Source organism: Pelmatolapia mariae, linkage group LG4 (genome assembly GCF_036321145.2).
Source record: "Pelmatolapia mariae isolate MD_Pm_ZW linkage group LG4, Pm_UMD_F_2, whole genome shotgun sequence".
Classification (NCBI taxonomy): Eukaryota; Metazoa; Chordata; class Actinopteri; order Cichliformes; family Cichlidae; genus Pelmatolapia; species Pelmatolapia mariae.
This window is the reverse complement of record NC_086230.1, coordinates 26,846,600-26,864,221: the sequence shown is the minus strand read 5'-3', so window position 1 is coordinate 26,864,221 and position 17,622 is coordinate 26,846,600. Positions and strand designations below refer to the sequence as shown.

Sequence of the window (17,622 nt, the reverse complement as noted above, 5' to 3'; positions counted from 1 at the left end):
CGCTAAAATCCAGGTCTATTTTTTTTCTACTGATTTAAGGAGGAGTGTTAATGTATAACCACAATGACCTGATTCTACTGTATGCAGACAGCAAACAACAGGAATCGTGTGGACCACATCTGGTTTGGTAGATAAGGTCCTGTATACACTTTTCTCTCGCTTACTACACTCTCTAAGTGGCACCTGAACAGTTAAATACCAAATGGAGTTTTTGCCTTGTCCCTCTAAAATAGCATGATGCAATACACTGCTGAGCCTTTGAGTCAAGAGATGAAAGGAGCAACAAAACAAAGCATAAAAACAGCATCACCTGTGGCATTATCCAACAGTTTTTTCTTGTTTTCATTAGACGAATGCAGTACACTGAACTTTGAAACAATGGACGTCACTGCATGCGGAATACTGAATTTCCTTTTAGGGATTTAAAACAATTAGCTTATTTTCCACAGCTGCATTTTCCTTTTCTTAAATTCATAACTGGGTGCCAATTTAGTTTACCGACTAGTAGCAGGTGACCCATATGCTAAAAGGCTATAATGCAGTTGCCTGGGTGTGAATCGGCCTCAAAGACAGTCACTGCAAGTCTTCCCCTGGTCTTTCTCACATTCTTCTCTTTGCTGTTCTATCACAATAAAAGCCAAAACGTCTCAACTTTAAGAAACCAGGTTCTAGGTTTGAACCCACTGGTCCCCTCAGGCCTTTTTCTGTGGAGTTTGCGTGTTTTCTTATTGCATGCACTGATTCAAGTGGAGTCCAAAGAAAGGTCCTCACATTAGGTCCACTCCGTGTGCCTAAATTGGCTTCAGGTGCAGCAGCCAGCATGAAATGTTGTCTGTCTCTTTACATTAGCCCTGTGATGGACTGGTGATCTCTCACCCTATGGCATCTGGGATAGGCTCCACTCCTGCTGCGACCCTGAACTGGATAAGGAGCTAAGAACATGGAAAGAAATAAAGATGGAAACGAAAAACCTCGACATATAGTGGCATAATAAATCACGCCTTGAAAAAAGTAAAAATACCTGAACAGTCACCTTTTTAGATGTGAACAACCACCAAACAAAAACATAAAGGATGGAGCTTTTTACAAGTTAATGTGATTGTAGAGAAACAAACTATTTCGGGAGAGAGAAAGGGGACAGAGGCAAAATCCAAAGTTTTCCTGAGGGTTTCAACATGACTGTTTATCTTGCAAACAGGCCAACTCTGGCAAAGGCAAATGGATGACAACACTCATCCAATCAGGATCTGCCAGCTGTCCTCTTATCTTGCTCTCATATCAATAAATAAATCTGTCTAAGAACACACATGAACCATGCTGAAAGCACTGTCACTTGAAAAAAAGAGGCGCTCCCACTAAAAGCATTCAAGCTGCTGCATTGCACAACCATGTCTGAAGGACAGGGGGAGCCATAGTTAAAAATTAGAAAGCGGGAAGCGAAACGTTGCTAGAGGTCGCAGATAACAAAGGAAACACCATAATGGCTGACAATAACTCTATCTTAAATTGCTTAGGTCTAATGGGTCATTATCTGCCCCACAGGCCCTGTTTTATTAATAGCAGGACACACCTGCACATGCACAGTCACATATCCCCATATCCAGATGTTGCTAGAGTTTATAATGCAGCACACCTTAACTATAACATGACTGATGATGTGAAATCTGGTCGAGTAGCTGAGGCAGCAATGAAAATCTGAGGATATAAAAGGAAGATTTAAGAAGCCTTCGCTATCTGTGTTGATAACCTGAATGTTTACATATTCATAAGATGAGCAGGGTTATAATGACAGAGGGGGCAACACGGGATGAGAGCAGTACTAAGAGAGCTATAAACCTTTTTACAGCTGTGTTCCCGTATTATGCTCCTACTTTAGACAATGCTGACGGTAAAAAGCTATTAAAACATACATAAAGACCACTATAATCATGGTATATATAATAATGAAGCAAATAACTGGTGTAATAACTAAGAATGACCACCCAACCCTACTGCTCTACAGAGCTCCTATTTTATATTGCACATCATTTTCCTCTGATCTCAACTTTCATATTCTCCTGGCATCCTGGATGTAAAAATAAGCTATTTTTGCCTGCAAAAATAGCTTAATGTGATGTCTGAGTGGTAGTTCTGTCAGCTTCTCTCCCTGCTGCCAGCGGCCAAAACAATCTATTATTCCAGCGTTAAAGGAGAGCGCCACCCATATTACTCGTAAAAGTCTTTTCAAATGTTTGTGGGAGTACCACTAAAAAAACACAGAGGGGTCTAAACCCTATAACTTAAAAAAATCTGAGGCTGAGAAGCTAGAAAGGCTATGTAAGCTTCTTTTAGTATTAACATTAACAGATCAAACTGTTGGTGGTCTAGTTGCACGATAGGTAGCATTCTGCTGCATCAATTTTGATTTTTCCCCTCCTTCATGGCAATATAGGAGGGGAATGCTGGATTCACTGGTGTGCACTCTTATGTAAATACACCTTTGTAATCTCTGAGGGCCACCCACAACCACAATTATAGGAAGTAGTGTTAGAAGCACATACATTTTTAGAAATAGATTCAAGCAGATGAAGTGAATTTCTTGTTATAGTACAGACTGATGGTTCATTAAGTTTTCTTTGGACAGGTCAGCGTGCTTTCCTGTTTCTTTGCTCCACAGGCTGGCAGCATCAGGCTGATTTCAAAACATCCATCTGCAGGTATGTCAACAGTCTCTGTAAGACACCCGAGGTGTCAAACTGAATCTCGGTAAAAGTGAGAGACGTGGAATGGCTCTTCAAAGATACCGCAAGAACCAGCTTTCAACTTCTAAAATGCTCCTTTGGGTAAAACCAGCAGGTACACAATGAAAAGAGTTGTGAAATAAAAGACGACTAACATAAAAATGCTTGTACATGATGGAAGTGTTGAGGGTATTCTTTCCTCGGGCGAGAAATCATTCTTCTTCTCTGCAGTGATCAGACAGGATGAATAATATTAAATTAAATAAATTACCAGATTGTTGAAAGCTCTTAAAAGGTAACAAAGAAAATGCATGCTGAGGTGACAAAGACAAAGCAATTTATACCATGATATTGTTAAAAATACCTTCTCCAGTAACAATGAGTGTGATCTTTTAATGACTTACAATTGACTACAACCCTAAAGACCTTATTAATTTATTTGCACTGAATAAACGCTAACAAATGACGCATTCCACTGCTAAAGAAACACAGCACTGCATAGGCAAGCAGGGTAACTGCAAACACTTACCACTGTTTCTTCTTCTTGTTATTGTATCTAATTAAACAGTCAGCCCCAAAATAACGTCATTAATAAGATTATGCCTATTCTAATATCAATTTACTGGAATGAAAGCCAAAACCTCATTTGTGACACTGAGGCTGTGTGTCTAAGTTTTCCAAATGATCATGTAATGATGTGTAATTTACACTAAATCTTGTCACCACAGCTCTGGTAAGGTTACTTATTTTTATAGGGCAGGATTACTGAGCCGGTTCTGACATGTAGTTGCCGTCACCCCTCCCAGCAGACCTGCTGCCAAGCCTCTTGTAGTATTAGCATTTTCATTCCAGACAGAGCCAACAGGCTAACCTAACGAGCAATCTCCCACAGGAACACATCTGTTGTCAGATTAGTTAGGCTCTGGCCATGGGTCATCAATCAAAGTGGTGGATTACATTATGTACTGGAATGCATTCATTACTTACATCAGCTGATTAAATGGCATGAAGAGATGTAGAAAGAGCAATAGAGAGATGCCCGAAAATTGAGGGGGGGAAAGTTAAAGCATTCAGCTCCACAAATCAAACAGGATTAAATGTGAGTATAGTGAAACTGAGAAAAATGTGAATTGGCACAGAAACAAACACATGCCTTACTGCCTTATCATTTGTAAATGTCAATGTGCTCGAATTTATAACAAATCTATTTGCTATTCTTCATTTTTCTCAAACAGCACACATGAAAACGTAGGGTACTTTCTCATACAGTGGCGTTTTTTAATGCAGATTTGCTCAAATAAGTCCTTTGTCTTAAATTTGGTTGTAAAAACATTAATATTTTGTTATTGCCTAATAAATAACAGTGTATAACAGGTTTTGTTATTTCTTGTTTATTTAAGACAGGTGGTCTAATGAAATTGTTAGGCGCTCTTATGGGAAGAAGAAGCTGTAGGGCATCGTGTTGGCACCAAGTGAAGCCAAAAAGATCAATGATGAGGCCCTAACAGCCTAAGAATAAGCTAGACCTTTACCACAGTCATCTTTGTCTCTGCTAAAGTGTTTTCTGGCTCCTAGATAGAAGCTACAATTAGCTTTTCATGTCTTCTACCTGGAGGGGCAGGCATGCAGTCACAGTCACAGAATTGCTGATTTCCTTCAAATCGTGACAATAAACAGAAGCAATTTTCCTCTTTGATGGGAATTATCCTGACAGTTTAATTGGAATGCCGCTGCCAGAATTTTTTTTAATTGGAGGAACAAAACACACACAAAACTTACCTACAAGAAACTGGAAAAGAAATATAAAGGATCAATCAAAACAACCGGTCATTAGCCGCGATGAGTTTGACAGCGACTGTCACTGCAGATCGGTTACCTTGGCAACAGGTCAGCTGTTCTGCAAAGCCGTCAGCAGTTAGCTAACCCCCAAACACAAGCGCGCACACACACACATCTGTCCAACAAGCATATGGTTAAAGGTTGCACAAGCATTATGGTGTGAGACGTAGTTAGCGACAGATGTGGCACAAGCAGGGTAGCAGAGATTACAAGTTGCTGAGACAACACGGCACATGAATCTGTGTTATGATACGGATCATCATGTGGCACAGTACAAACTGCTCTCTGTCAACTGGCATCAGAGAGAAGACAAATAGAAAATCAGAAGATAGGAGGTAGGAGGTGGGTTTTCCTCCAGATGTCTGGTAGGAAACGGCTTTTACTTTTAAAGGGCTAAGTTAAAGAAAAAGAAAAAATTAAGCATGCCTCTTTCATCTTCAAATCACGTTTTCAAGTCATCTGCTTTTGTGTTAACAAAACCCCTCATCTATTAGGACAGTCAGATCAGAAAACGCACATGCTGAAAGAGTGTCACAAACACAAAGATGCCATGTTCATTTGAAGTCAAGCGAAAACTGTGACACAGATCAGAAAGGAATTCCCATATCTAGGATTTCAGCTTATTTAGCGGGGCTTTGTCATGACTGCTGTGATCCCAGTACTTGAGGGGGGAGATGAACGGCACACAGCAGTCCCTAGTGGGGTGTCAGAGTAATTGCTTATTTTTAACCAGTCCCCAGAGGGCATCACAACGTGGGCAGCGGAGAAGCTCGACTAAACACTCCAAAACAGCAGCTCCACCTGCTCCTCCATATCTCCGTTGTCTGTCTCTTTGTCTTCATCACAAAGGTCAAAACAACAAATACAACCTGGCAGGCTGAACTTTACCATTTACTTCAGTATGTGTCCCTCGGTAGTGTCAAAAGCCAAGCACAGAAAATATAAAGTATATTAGAGACACTGTCACAGTATAACTGGGAATTATGGTCAATAAAATGTTTGCCATTTTGTGTTTATGGCAGGGTTTGTCAATGTAATGAAATGACTTCACTGTACAGTGTACGTGAAGGAGAAACTAAAACTCAAAGATCCCCAGGCGTACATTTATTTTTAAGTTCACTACCTAAAGAAACAGTGTGCCCAAGCACTGTGCAGGCTTTTACACAGGTGACGATAAAATCAATTTTGTATGTTACTGTTCTTTATATTATATGGTATGATTATACCGTCTGTCAGTACTGATGATGCTTCTGCTTAGGGAATTATAAAAATTTTAAAAAGCATGGTTTTAGTGAATTTTATCTTTATTTCTTAGCTGTACAGAAGAGACTATTTTCCAGAATTTCTTTTTTTTTCTTGAGAAAAAAAGGCATGACCTGATTTCAAGTGTTTTTTGCTCCAATAATCCACAGAGAAGCAGAGCAGCTTGCTTAGAGGGCATCTGAAAGACATTTCATCTAGTAAATAAGTGGATCCTCTGTAGCTGGTATTGCTTCTGTTCAATGTAACTTACAGTATTATGCTTTAATAGTGGGATGCTGCATTCTCTAGATAATGCACCATTATTTCATGTCGCTGTGCTTTCCAATCGCTTTTGAAGTACTGCAAGATTGAGTTACCTTGTCTTAACTAAATAAAATTTTGCATCTTTCTCATTTATCTTCTCTTGCGCTTGAACGATTGTCCTTCTAGGCATCACATTAGTGGAGACAAAACTCTGCAACAATCTATGCTACTTGTCTGTTTTCCCTATTCATTTATCATGTGCCCTGTGATCGTCATGCCTCTTAAAGATGTCTCTTTCCTCCTTTATCTCGTGTTTCTACTGCATGTCTCTATGTGTTTCATTTGGGTTGGCGTGCAGAAAGATGAATGGGGTGGGGCAGTCGTACAGATGGATGCGTGGGGTTCTGTTGTGATGTACTGTAGGTGAGCGGGGAAGAGCAGCCAGTTGGCACGAAAGAGGAGGAGGAGATGACGAGTTAGACGTTAACAAGCTGTCGCTGCCAACACAACACAGCGCCCAATGCAACAACAAAAACAACAGAGACAACCCCCCGACAAGCCCGGTGCTATAAACAGCAATCAATATGAATCCAACACCGTTCCACCCACAGAGAAGAGGTACCCACTTTAGGTCAAGCTTGGACCAATTGAAACAAAATTAATGTGCAAAATCAAGCAGAAGCCTCCGGGTATGCAGAAATGCCAAGACCAGCAGTTCCTCAAATGGACACTTGAGGGTGGATCCAAAAGAGAGTCAATCCCAACAGACTGTCATATTAAAATGCCCAACTGAAGACCATTAAAAAGCAAGAGTTCTGATTTGAGATCGTTCCTCCCTTCACAACAACTGCAGGTGTGATTTTCTTTCTTTATCTCAATAGTTTAGATTTTATTTTTAGCATTTAAGTGGCATTACCTTATAAATAATATGAATTATTATGTGGTACAGCACATTCAGATGCATGTGCTATGGATTTGGTTTGTAAAATTTTAGTGTTTTAATAACTTAGTTAGCATTTAGCAGTCAACTGTGTGTTGTATCCATACGAGTCTAAGAGGAAACATTTAATAAAACATTTTCATAATTAAACAAATATTTCTTAACTTTTTTCAAAGGCTTTTTATGGCTTATAGCTCATGTAAATTAGAACTCACGTGTCTCAGATTATTTGAATGTTTCCTAAGATCAATCAAGAAATACAATACAGGATAATCCAACTTCTTAAAAGTACATGCATTTATAAGCTCAATACTTTGTTGGGGTTCCTTTACCACAAATGAGTGCTGAGCTATGATTGAAGCCCAGGTTGCTTTGATGGCAGGTTTCAGGTCATCTGCACTTTTGGGTCAGATGTTCCTCATCTTCTTCTGATGACAGACCATAGATTCTCTCCTGATTCATGTCAGGTGAGTTAGCTAGCCAAGCAAACACACCAATAACATAGTGAGCAAACTAGTAGTTTTGGCACTGTGGAAAGTTCGAAGATGTAGGCAAATGGAAGCATGAAGCATGCTCGTGGTAGACAGTACCACTATAGGATTCTGATATCAATATTTGGTGAATATTGGATTTAAAAGTCCAACATTTTGATATACCAGCTGATATTTGTTTCTTTAGGCACACGAAATATTAAACAGATTTCCCTAACATCTGTTAGGCGTAGTATTTAGCATATTTACTTATTTAGGCTCTGCCAGATTATACTTGTGTTTGTGGCGTTCCCAAACATCTGTGTTGCCAACAAGGAAATTATGGAGTGCCCTCTGGTGGACAATTTATTTAATGTCAGCAATAATAACATGGTTGAAGGGTTTCTCCCATCTGTCTTTTACCCTTTTAAATTTCATTTATCAGGATTGCAAATGCAGATACTGATAGATAAGCACATAGCCAATATTGGTTGTAATGTCTAAAATCAATCGGACATTAGTAGACAGCCACATTGACTCTGAGTGGACCAACCAGCACGAACACCAGCAGATGACATGGCACCCCAAATCATCACAGACTGTAGAAAATTCACTCTGGACTTCAAACACCTTGGTTTCTGTGCCTCTCCACTCTTCATCCAGACTCTAGGACCTTGATTTCAAAATGTAATGTAAAATGTACTTTCATCTGAAAAGAGGACTTTGAACAACTGAGCAACAGTCCAGTCCCATTTCTCCTTAGCACAGTGAAGATGCTTCTGATGTTGTCTCTGATTCAGGAGGGACTTAATTCTGAATGCAACAGTTGTAGCACCTTTCCTGAAGACGTCTGCATGGTGGGTCTTGATGCACAGACACCAGCCTCAGTCCACTCCTTGCAAAGGTCTCTCAAGTTCTTAAATCAACATCTGTTGACAAGACTCTTAAGGCTGCAGTAATTTCTGTTGATTATGCACCTTTTCCTACCACACTTTTCATTCTATTAAACTTTCCCTTAATATGCTTCAATACAGCGCTCTGCGAACATCCAGCTTTTTCAGCAATGACCTTCTGTGGCTTACAGTGATTATGGAGCGTGTCAATGGTTGTTATCTGGACAACTGTCAAGTCAGCAGTCTTCTCCATGATTATAGCTTTATGTGCTGAACTAGACTGTGAAATACGCACTATTTATACTGTAGAATATTTCATTTGAGTAAATTACTATTGAAAGAATGAGATACTGGATTTCCATTTTTCATGAGTATAAGTCAAAATCATCAAAATCACAAGGCTTGTGTAATTCTTGTGTTAAAGGTCTTAAAGGTCACAGCCATAAAGATGAACCTCAAAAACCAATAAATGATGTCACTTTCTGTGTTTGTGTTGTCTTTCTTTTTTTTATTGTGGTGAATAGCAATTTTAGTTGATGAAACTTAGAAATAGAGCAGTAAAGTTTACTGTGCCCTTCCAGACTAACCTCAGTGTCTCAGCTCACTCCCAAATGGCTTACTGCAGCAAGACGAGGATTAGCCAATGTTGCTGCCACCACTTCAAAACACTTTAACTGCAGCAGTCAAAATCAATCAAACCAAAGGAGAGAGAACATCAAATGTGTTCTGTTGCTTTTGGTTACTTTGCTTTTTGTGACTTTAGATAGCTTATCGGGATGTACATTTAACATTCAGTTTCCATTGATTTAAATTTACAGGAAACTTTTTGATTCCATATTATACCATGTAAAAGCTCTGAATGCTACAGTGCTCCCTACAGTATACTTTTAGTCACTTATTGTATTATATCATGGGACTAATAGCTGCAGGGCTTGGTACAGGCATGCCAAAAACACCTACTCCCTAAAACTCAAGAGCACCAAGTAACATTTACTCAAGTTAAATGTCAGTTATGATGAGTCCCAAGGCCAATCTGACTGAATGTTTTTCCTTCAATCTTAAGGCCTCATGCTGCCAATCACACCCACAGAAAAGCTGCCTCTCTGGACACACATAAATAGGCGGGGTATCACAGTTTTAAAACTAAAGCAGGTCTCTTTTGGGATCCTAGGTCTTTAAGGGAGAATACAGCAGTATTTAATATAAAAAAAAGACATCAAAAATGTCTCTATTTTAGCGATTGTTCCAATCTTTTCTTCCTGCCACCTGCTAGCTGAATGAAGCTTGAATCTGACAATTGTTAAATGTTCTGCCCCACAGCACCAGAGCACTTGGCAGAGCCGCCCATGGCTGATCCAGTAAGAACTAGCACTGACTCACAACGAGCTGGGAGACAGAGAAAAAGAGATGGAGATTGACAGAGAGACAATGGTTGCTACAGATAGACAGGAAGAGAACCTAAGTATTGAGGTAGATGAAACTTAGAGAGCAAAAAAAGAAAAATGGGAATATAGAGGCCGGCAGTAAGAGGGCAGTGAAGAGAGGAGTAATTGACGGTTTTCAGGTAAGCGTTGAAAAACAGCTGAAAAGTGAAGAAAGAGAGCGGAGAAGTGGGCTGAAATGAGGTGTGCACTGAACAAGACAGAAAAAAAAGAAACAAAAAAAAAAAAAAATCAACCGTTAGAGTCGGGGGCCAGAAAGGCAGTGGGAAAAGAGCAGAGAGCAGAATCCAGGTTGTGAAACGTCCAAATCCATTTGTTACCCAGAGACTCATTAGCATTTTTGAGTGAGTGTCTGGTTATAAATAGGATTGGGAGTGTGTGTTTGACAGGAGGGAGTCTACAATTTGACAAGAAGACATTCATCTCACCAGAGAACTCCCAGAAGATGGACAGAGAGACAAACAGATGGATCTCCCACAACAAAGCACAGTATTTCATCAGTCAGCAACTCCCATGAAAAGTCTTTCCTACCCAAGCCATACCCTCATCACCCCATCTTATAGTACAACAGTGAGTACAACACTGAAACGAGTGCAAATAAATGAAAACTGCATTTTTTTCCCCTTTTATTTATTGTGAAAGTATTAGCAACACTTTATAGTACAGCCCATAACTAGGGGTGTAATTCCCCTGTAATTAAATGGAATTTCAGTAGATTTTATTTGATTATATTGATTATATTACATATTACCACAAATATTTAAAGGTAGAACAACTAGAATATGGCAGTAACAAGTCAGGTTTTTACAGGAAACAAAGAAATTACTAAACAGTACATTAATTTAAGCACTACATAACTAAGTAGTTTTTTTAAGTAGTGTGCACTTTTATGATAATCAATAATATTTTCCCATCTTACATCGTAACTACGCTGTACTTTTTGGGGGGGAGGCTATATTATGAAGTTGACTGAATGAAGTTATGCAATAATTAAAGTTACTCATGCATTAGTTTTTAAGCATTACTTACTTACTTACCAATGACTTACATAGTCTCCTGCAAAAGCCTGACTTGTTACACCCTATTATAGCGTATCTACCATTAAGTATTTGTGGGTAAACACAATTGCATTGTAATTTAAAAGAAAATAACAGGTGATCTATGCACTTGGGCATGGGCTATATTATAAAGTGTTACAGACTTGTTGCATTTTACTTTACAAAGTTAGGAAAAAAATCTTTACACCAACCCTAACATTGTATTAAATCTAAAAATCATCCCCATTATCTCCCTTAGAATGAGGAATACAGCTTAACAGCAGCTGAATTAAGGTATCGATATCAGTGGCTCCCTAGTTTCTTCAGACCCATGTTATACCATAGCTGCAAAGACAGAAAAAAAACTTTAATGTTCAAAAAACACCTGAAATATCTTGCTTCCACCTTACCATCCAGCAAATATCAACTCAGTGAATAACCAGTTGAACTTAATATTATCTGAAGGCAAAATCGATGCACTGACACAAGTTTTTACTTTTAAATGATGGACTGTAGATAAATATTTAAGTGAAGAGCCATCGTTGCTCCTGCAAATACTGCATTTTGCAATTGATTTGTTGACTTCGGTGAAGTGTATTCACAAATTGGTACATCTAAGTAGAGGCTGTCATCTTCAGTCAGTCCTCATAACTCCTACATGTCACTGAATTAGTGTTTGTATACATCACCTGCATATTTCCTTAGCAAAAATGTGGAAGATAAACACATGAAGAGAGCGTGAATGAAAGATTTAGTGCGGGATTTATTGGTCACTGAGCTTAACAAATCAGGGGATTTTACCAACTTGCAATCTGATCCAAAACAGAAAGGCTTCACAGTCTCCTGCTCATATGGTTTTGGCATACACACCAAAAAGACCCTGATTCGTTTGATGCCATAAAGAGCACTTTTGTTTTTGATGTGGCAGGTTTTAACTTCAGTTTTTCAAACATAGAGCCTTCCTCCAGTCTCTCTTGCTATCCCTGCTTCTTTTTGGCCATATTTTGTCTTTTTCCTCCAACTTGAGACTGTGGAGCTCTTTATGCTTCGCTAGATGCTTTTGAGATATTTCTAGTTCCAGCTTAAAAGCTTGTCAGTCACTCATGGCATGTTCTCCAACTTCTTTGTCTCTTTCGGCCTCGCTCTGCTCTTATATGCACATCTTCCCTACAGTCAAAAAAATGCAACACTGGCTTTAATTATATGAAGAAAGAAAACTAAGCACTCTCATCTCCATCCGACATCTAGTTATATTCTGCTTTTGACCTGCTGTTGCTCTCACCCTGAAGCCATTTGAAGCATGTGTGTACAAATGTTCCATTTTTTTCTGTCTGTAGATGGCGCCTCTGGCTACAGCACTGCTTTCATGGTCTCCCCCACCCCCCACCACCGAAACCATCTCCTGCCCACCACACAAATAGTTTCAACCTCCAAAAATCTAGTCTTCCTGATTCTCAGCCCAGATCCACCATTGGCATTGCTACACTGTGGCTGGTCAACAGGACATAAAGCTGCGGCAGAGCCCAGGGAATGAATGAAGAAGGCTCAGAGCCATGCTTCAATCATGACCTGGAACCATTAGAAAACAAACTGCTTTCTAAGTCATAAAAAATTAGATTAAAACTGTTTTCACACATGCAGTGCAATCCTGAATAAGTATAGGATTTATGGAACAGTAGAAGGTCAAAAAAGACCTTTGTGCCAAGGTCAAAGGTCACTTTACATATATGCTGACATTCACTGAAGATTTCATCATAAATGTCATCATACTCTAAGAGCTGATAGGATAATAGAAAATTATGGTTTCTTTCTTATTGCAACACTTTCAGTGGTCCAGCGCCACAAACTGTGTTTTCTCAAAAAAGGGTCCCAAGGGTCAATATAACAAGTTAACTTAACCTCCTAGGACCTGCCGTCCACATATGTGGACATCACATTTTTGGTTATTTTGACCAAAATACTCAATTTTGCTCTACGTGGGCCTGATATTCACTTACGAGGACATTATACTGCTACTGTTCTATTACAATTTTAAATGAATATCCTCATTTGTGGCTCTCATTTTTCTTAAAAACAAAAATAAGGTAAAAAAAAAAATCTGGAAATTCTTTGTTTTTACATTCATCGGGCCCCAATATGCCCAAATATCAAAGAGAAATTAAAAATGCATGTCGTGGAAGAGTTCGGGTCTTAGGAGGTTAAAGACGAAAAGCAATGCTGACATATGTCAGCATGTTTTTCACAGCTTTGCAGCAAATTTTGATCGGATGTTCTGGAAAGAAATAATCTATGTGGTAACTTTTGGGTGTTTTTATTTTTAATGGATATTAAAAATTCATGTCATAGGGTCATTTTGTCTCCTAGCTGGAGCCAAGCAATCCACCAATATCTCAGGTCTGAAAATGGTTAAAAATGTACATCCATCATAGTTTTGTGACCATTGGTGGTGGTATAGCATTTAAGATGCAGCTAACGGGATGCTCACGGGCTTGGAAATCTAATGGGGTCTTCCTCTGCTGATGCTGTACCTTTCTGCAAACCTTCTAACGTTCCTGCTGGCAGACAAACAGAGAGAGATGGCAATTTTTCTTGGTGGAGTAAATGAAAAATAATCTTGTTTGACAAATACTGGATTTATAAATGAGTGCAAGCGCAATATTTTTAAGAAGGTTATTTTTGGTTAAATTTACATGTTACTTCAGATTAACTGGTCTAGAAGTAGATAAAAAGAGAAAGTGTTTTTTTTTTATTAGTTCTGGTCAATTTCATGTCCGCACCAGCTTATTACTAGCAAAAATGTATATTAATTTTAAAAGACTTGATGGGTTTCACCCTGCATCATAACACTTCTCATATCACCAACAGGTTGTGAAAAAGTTGCCTTTTTTAACATAATTATGTATTATTAATTACACAATACACAATCATGTAGAAAATTTACTTAGGGATTAATAAAGTATTGTGATTCTGATTTTTTAGTCCAATAATGAATAGCAGATATATATATAGTCAGAGTAGTCAGAGTATGTTGTTGTTACTTTGAGAACATTTAGGGATTAGTGTGATTTGCTATCATTTCAAGGATGAAAGTCCTTCCTAGTTTTCATTATCCAGGCTATCATATTAGGATTAACAATTAATCTAGATTGTCATAATTCCCTGTTAAAGAGAGGCTGGTCTGGCTTTGAAGTGTCTCATATACAAGGCAGTAAGATTTAGACATTTGTCCTTGTATGTGGTATAATTGTGTTATAATGCTTAACAGCTTATAGCGAAAATCCTTGATTGTATGGGTTCATGGACACAAGGTTTTCCAAATAGAAAAAGATAGAAATGTAAATGTTTTGACTCACTCTTAGTTTCTTTTTGGCCATAAGCAAACACACCAAATAACTAAAATTGCCCTGTGACCAACCGTAACTCCACACTTCACTGTAGGTTTGTGATGTTACATCATAATTTAGCCATGACAGTGGTCTTTATGTGATTTTGCAGTGTGACAACTAATGCCTAGAAATTCTTCCATTATCATGCATATGTTTCCAAGTGTGGAATGAAGAGGTTAAACGCTTTTATATTTCAGAAAAACTGCCATTGCTGATATTCTAAATATAACCTGGACACTTGTGGTGAGAACACATCTCCACAGAGAGCTGCTGCCAGAGGTCGACTGTTCATGTCGTGTCAATGTGACTGAAAAGGAGGAAGAAAATATATCAAAAAGAAATATCACTTTGAGGGTAAGATGGGGCTCTCAGAAATGCTGCCGCAGCCCTTCATCATCTCTTTTCTCCTGTCTCTTCACAAACAATTTTACCCTTACATCTCTCTCCTCTTTTCCATGGTAGTGACAAACAGTGCGCTTCCGGAGTTTCAAGTGCTGTTTCAACTGTGCCTGGAGAATAAAGGCAAAGCAAAGCTGCATTTTTTAAAGTGAATCCTAACTAACAGGAGCAATAACTCGGTGTAGAGAAATACTAGTTGTAGCCTAAAAAAGACAAAAAAACAAAACAAAGGAAAAAAAACTGCCAAAATGCACCAAATGATTAACTGTCGATGCCCTTCATCAAGGACAATTTTTGCCGGTCCCTGGTGCTGCGATGTGAGGATTTGCTGCTTTCTACCACTAAAACCCCCACAAACACTTTGTTAAGCAATATTTTTTGGTCATCAAAGAGCATCATATCTTGCTCCTCAGAGAGTCCACAATATAAGACAAATGCATGAAAAAGATTTAGAAAAGACTTGCGCTGTAATCAATATTCACACAGGTTAACACACTAACTCTGTCTCACAGTCTGTCTTTTGGAAAGAGATCAGGTTGACATGTAAGAAAGTTATTCTAAAACAAATTCCACTGTAGCCAACAAGCCGATTCGACAAGGTTTATACCCAGAGAGTATACTTACAATAAAAATGAACAAACATTAATCAACCCGACTTTTTAAAATGCCAAAACACTGTAAGGAAAATAACTCAGAGAACAAGTGTTACATAGTGTATAATAGAAAATAAACCAGAATGACATTTTGTTGTAAACCATACAATTTACAAGAAACAGTACCTTTGTGATATTTTTGAAATTACAAAAATAAAAAAAGTGCAAGGTAGCTGTATTTTTGTACTTTTGTACTAAAAAAAACCAAAAAAACATTTCGGATTATCATGTGTCGAATGTCAGGACAAGTTGTCATTTGATTTACGATGAGTATTAATAGCACATAACAGATTAAATAAAACATTTTAAAATGCCAAACAAGCTTACTCTTTCTCTCTCACACACACACACACACCTACATACTGTCTATGATCCTTCACATAACATAGATGTATCTTCCACAAAGAAATCCCAGCACACACAAATGTCAGCTGCCCACTTTTAATCTCCCACCGCCTATTGTCTAGCTGTCTCGAATCCTTTAAACTCATTTTATGAAGACGACAGACTGTAGGCGTTTTTAGAAGACGTAGAAGAAGGAAGTCGTTTATTCAGGAAGAGTTTGCTGCATTTTAATCTCTGCAAAGATGTGTGTATGTGTTTGTGTACTAGATGGTTTGACTCTGTGAACCCTGCATCCTACTGGCATTGATCCTAAATGCACGCATAAGCACGCGCGCAGACACACATTAACTCGCTATTAAGTGATGAGATTGAACTAAGGGCATGATGAATAAATAATGGTTTAAACTCTTGGGGTTCAGTTGACTAATTAACAGGGAAAAGGAGCCTTCTCGTAAAGCAACAATAAAAACAGGGAAACAGAAGGCCATCTTGTAAATCAGGGATTACTGAACAGGTTGCATACACACCAGCACACGCACACCTGAAAGGTATACACACTGCAAACATATCCTAATTTGTGCTATAGTGTGCTGTCAGGACGAGACAAAAAAGGGGAGGAGAGGAGCTGGCCTCTATTGACTAAAACCCAGTGGGCTAATGAGAACTCCAATGCACAGCCACACACAAAAACACACACACAGACCCCACACCCTCATTACTGTCATATCCCTGCTTTGGAGGGCGAAGGTGCCATGTTAGCATCTCACCACAATCCTCTTCAGCTGAAGTCGTCATTAAGGAATATCTAAAGAGAAGTTGTAGTTGCTTCACAGCATCCTTGATGCTCTGTGAGCTTCGTGGTCGCCCGACAAATTCTCGCACATGCTGTCACTGAGGTCATTAGAGTGGTATAATTGTGAAGAATAACTTGTCTTGCTGGCCCAGCTGTCCTGCTGACATCATCCAACTAGTTTTCCCTGGATCATATTATTGCTAAATGTGTGCAGACAGCAGAGGGACAGAGAAAGGAATATGAGAAAAATGAAAATGAAAAGGGAGTGGCAACACTGACTGAGGGCTTTTATTTTGGCAAGCTGACATCTCCCTGGAAACAGACAAGTTCACTATTTAAGGGATTGTAGGAGCCTTCGTAGAGTCAGTAAATACAAACCAGCATCAACAGCAGCAAAAGAAAAGTTTTTGCAAAAAACCACAAATATAAACCAGCATGGCAGCAGAAGACGCAAGAATAGAAATCAAATGAACTACAACTGACTGGCTACAAATGACTTAAAAACTCCCAAAGGGCACATGGGACGCAAAAGCAGAGTTTATGAAGAAGCTTCTCATGAATGAGGCAGCAGTGGCAGCAACAGCAGCAAGTCCTAAAGGAGCAACCAAGCTCAACAGCCTTTGAACATACAGGAGGCAGGCAAAGGCAGACAGCAGAGCTACGTGACTCTCATGACAACCAACCACAATCAAACAGATGCACAAACACACTGTCATACACATCCACAAAGTCCCTCAGTGCTGCAAGTTATCAAGATTAAAAGCCACAAGCATCCAAGCAAATCCAACAATGCTCAAAGAAAACTCTGAAGAGAAAGAGGGAAGAAAGGAAGGAGATGGACAATAGACAAAAACGAGCAGAGACCAGGACACACAAACGGAGGAGAGGAGTGAGGGGACCACTCCGACTGCCCACCTGAGGGTTTCCCAGCATTCTCCATCCGTGCTCCTTTTAGCTCTCTATCCCTGACTCTCTGTTTTCTTCTAGGTCACTCCATCCCTCCATCCATCTCCTCATTCATCCCCTGCTGCTGCCACCTTACTGGGACACTGGCTTGGGCGGACATTTGCGTACAAAAAAAAAAAAATCAAAGCGAGGGAAGGCAGGGAGGGACGAGAGAATTGTGAAAGAGTTGGGAGAGAGTAGGAGTATTGGAAGAAATGCAGCGAGTGAGAAAGACACACACAAAGAAAGCAAGA

General features: G+C 39.1%; 1 protein-coding gene across 7 annotated transcripts in view; it reads right to left on the bottom strand.

The window, feature by feature from the left end:
- Positions 1–17,622, bottom strand: part of srcin1a (SRC kinase signaling inhibitor 1a) — a 91,535-nt gene that overhangs the window by 54,745 nt on the left and 19,168 nt on the right. Inside the window, exon 1 of one of the 7 annotated variants that reach the window (XM_063472218.1) lies at positions 17,339–17,554. The exons of the other annotated variants lie outside the window; for them this stretch is intronic. Coding sequence (XP_063328288.1) covers positions 17,339–17,363 — 25 coding nt within the window. The 5' untranslated portion in view covers positions 17,364–17,554. Of the gene's footprint in view, positions 1–17,338; positions 17,555–17,622 lie in introns of those variants that run through there. 7 annotated transcript variants of the gene reach the window in all.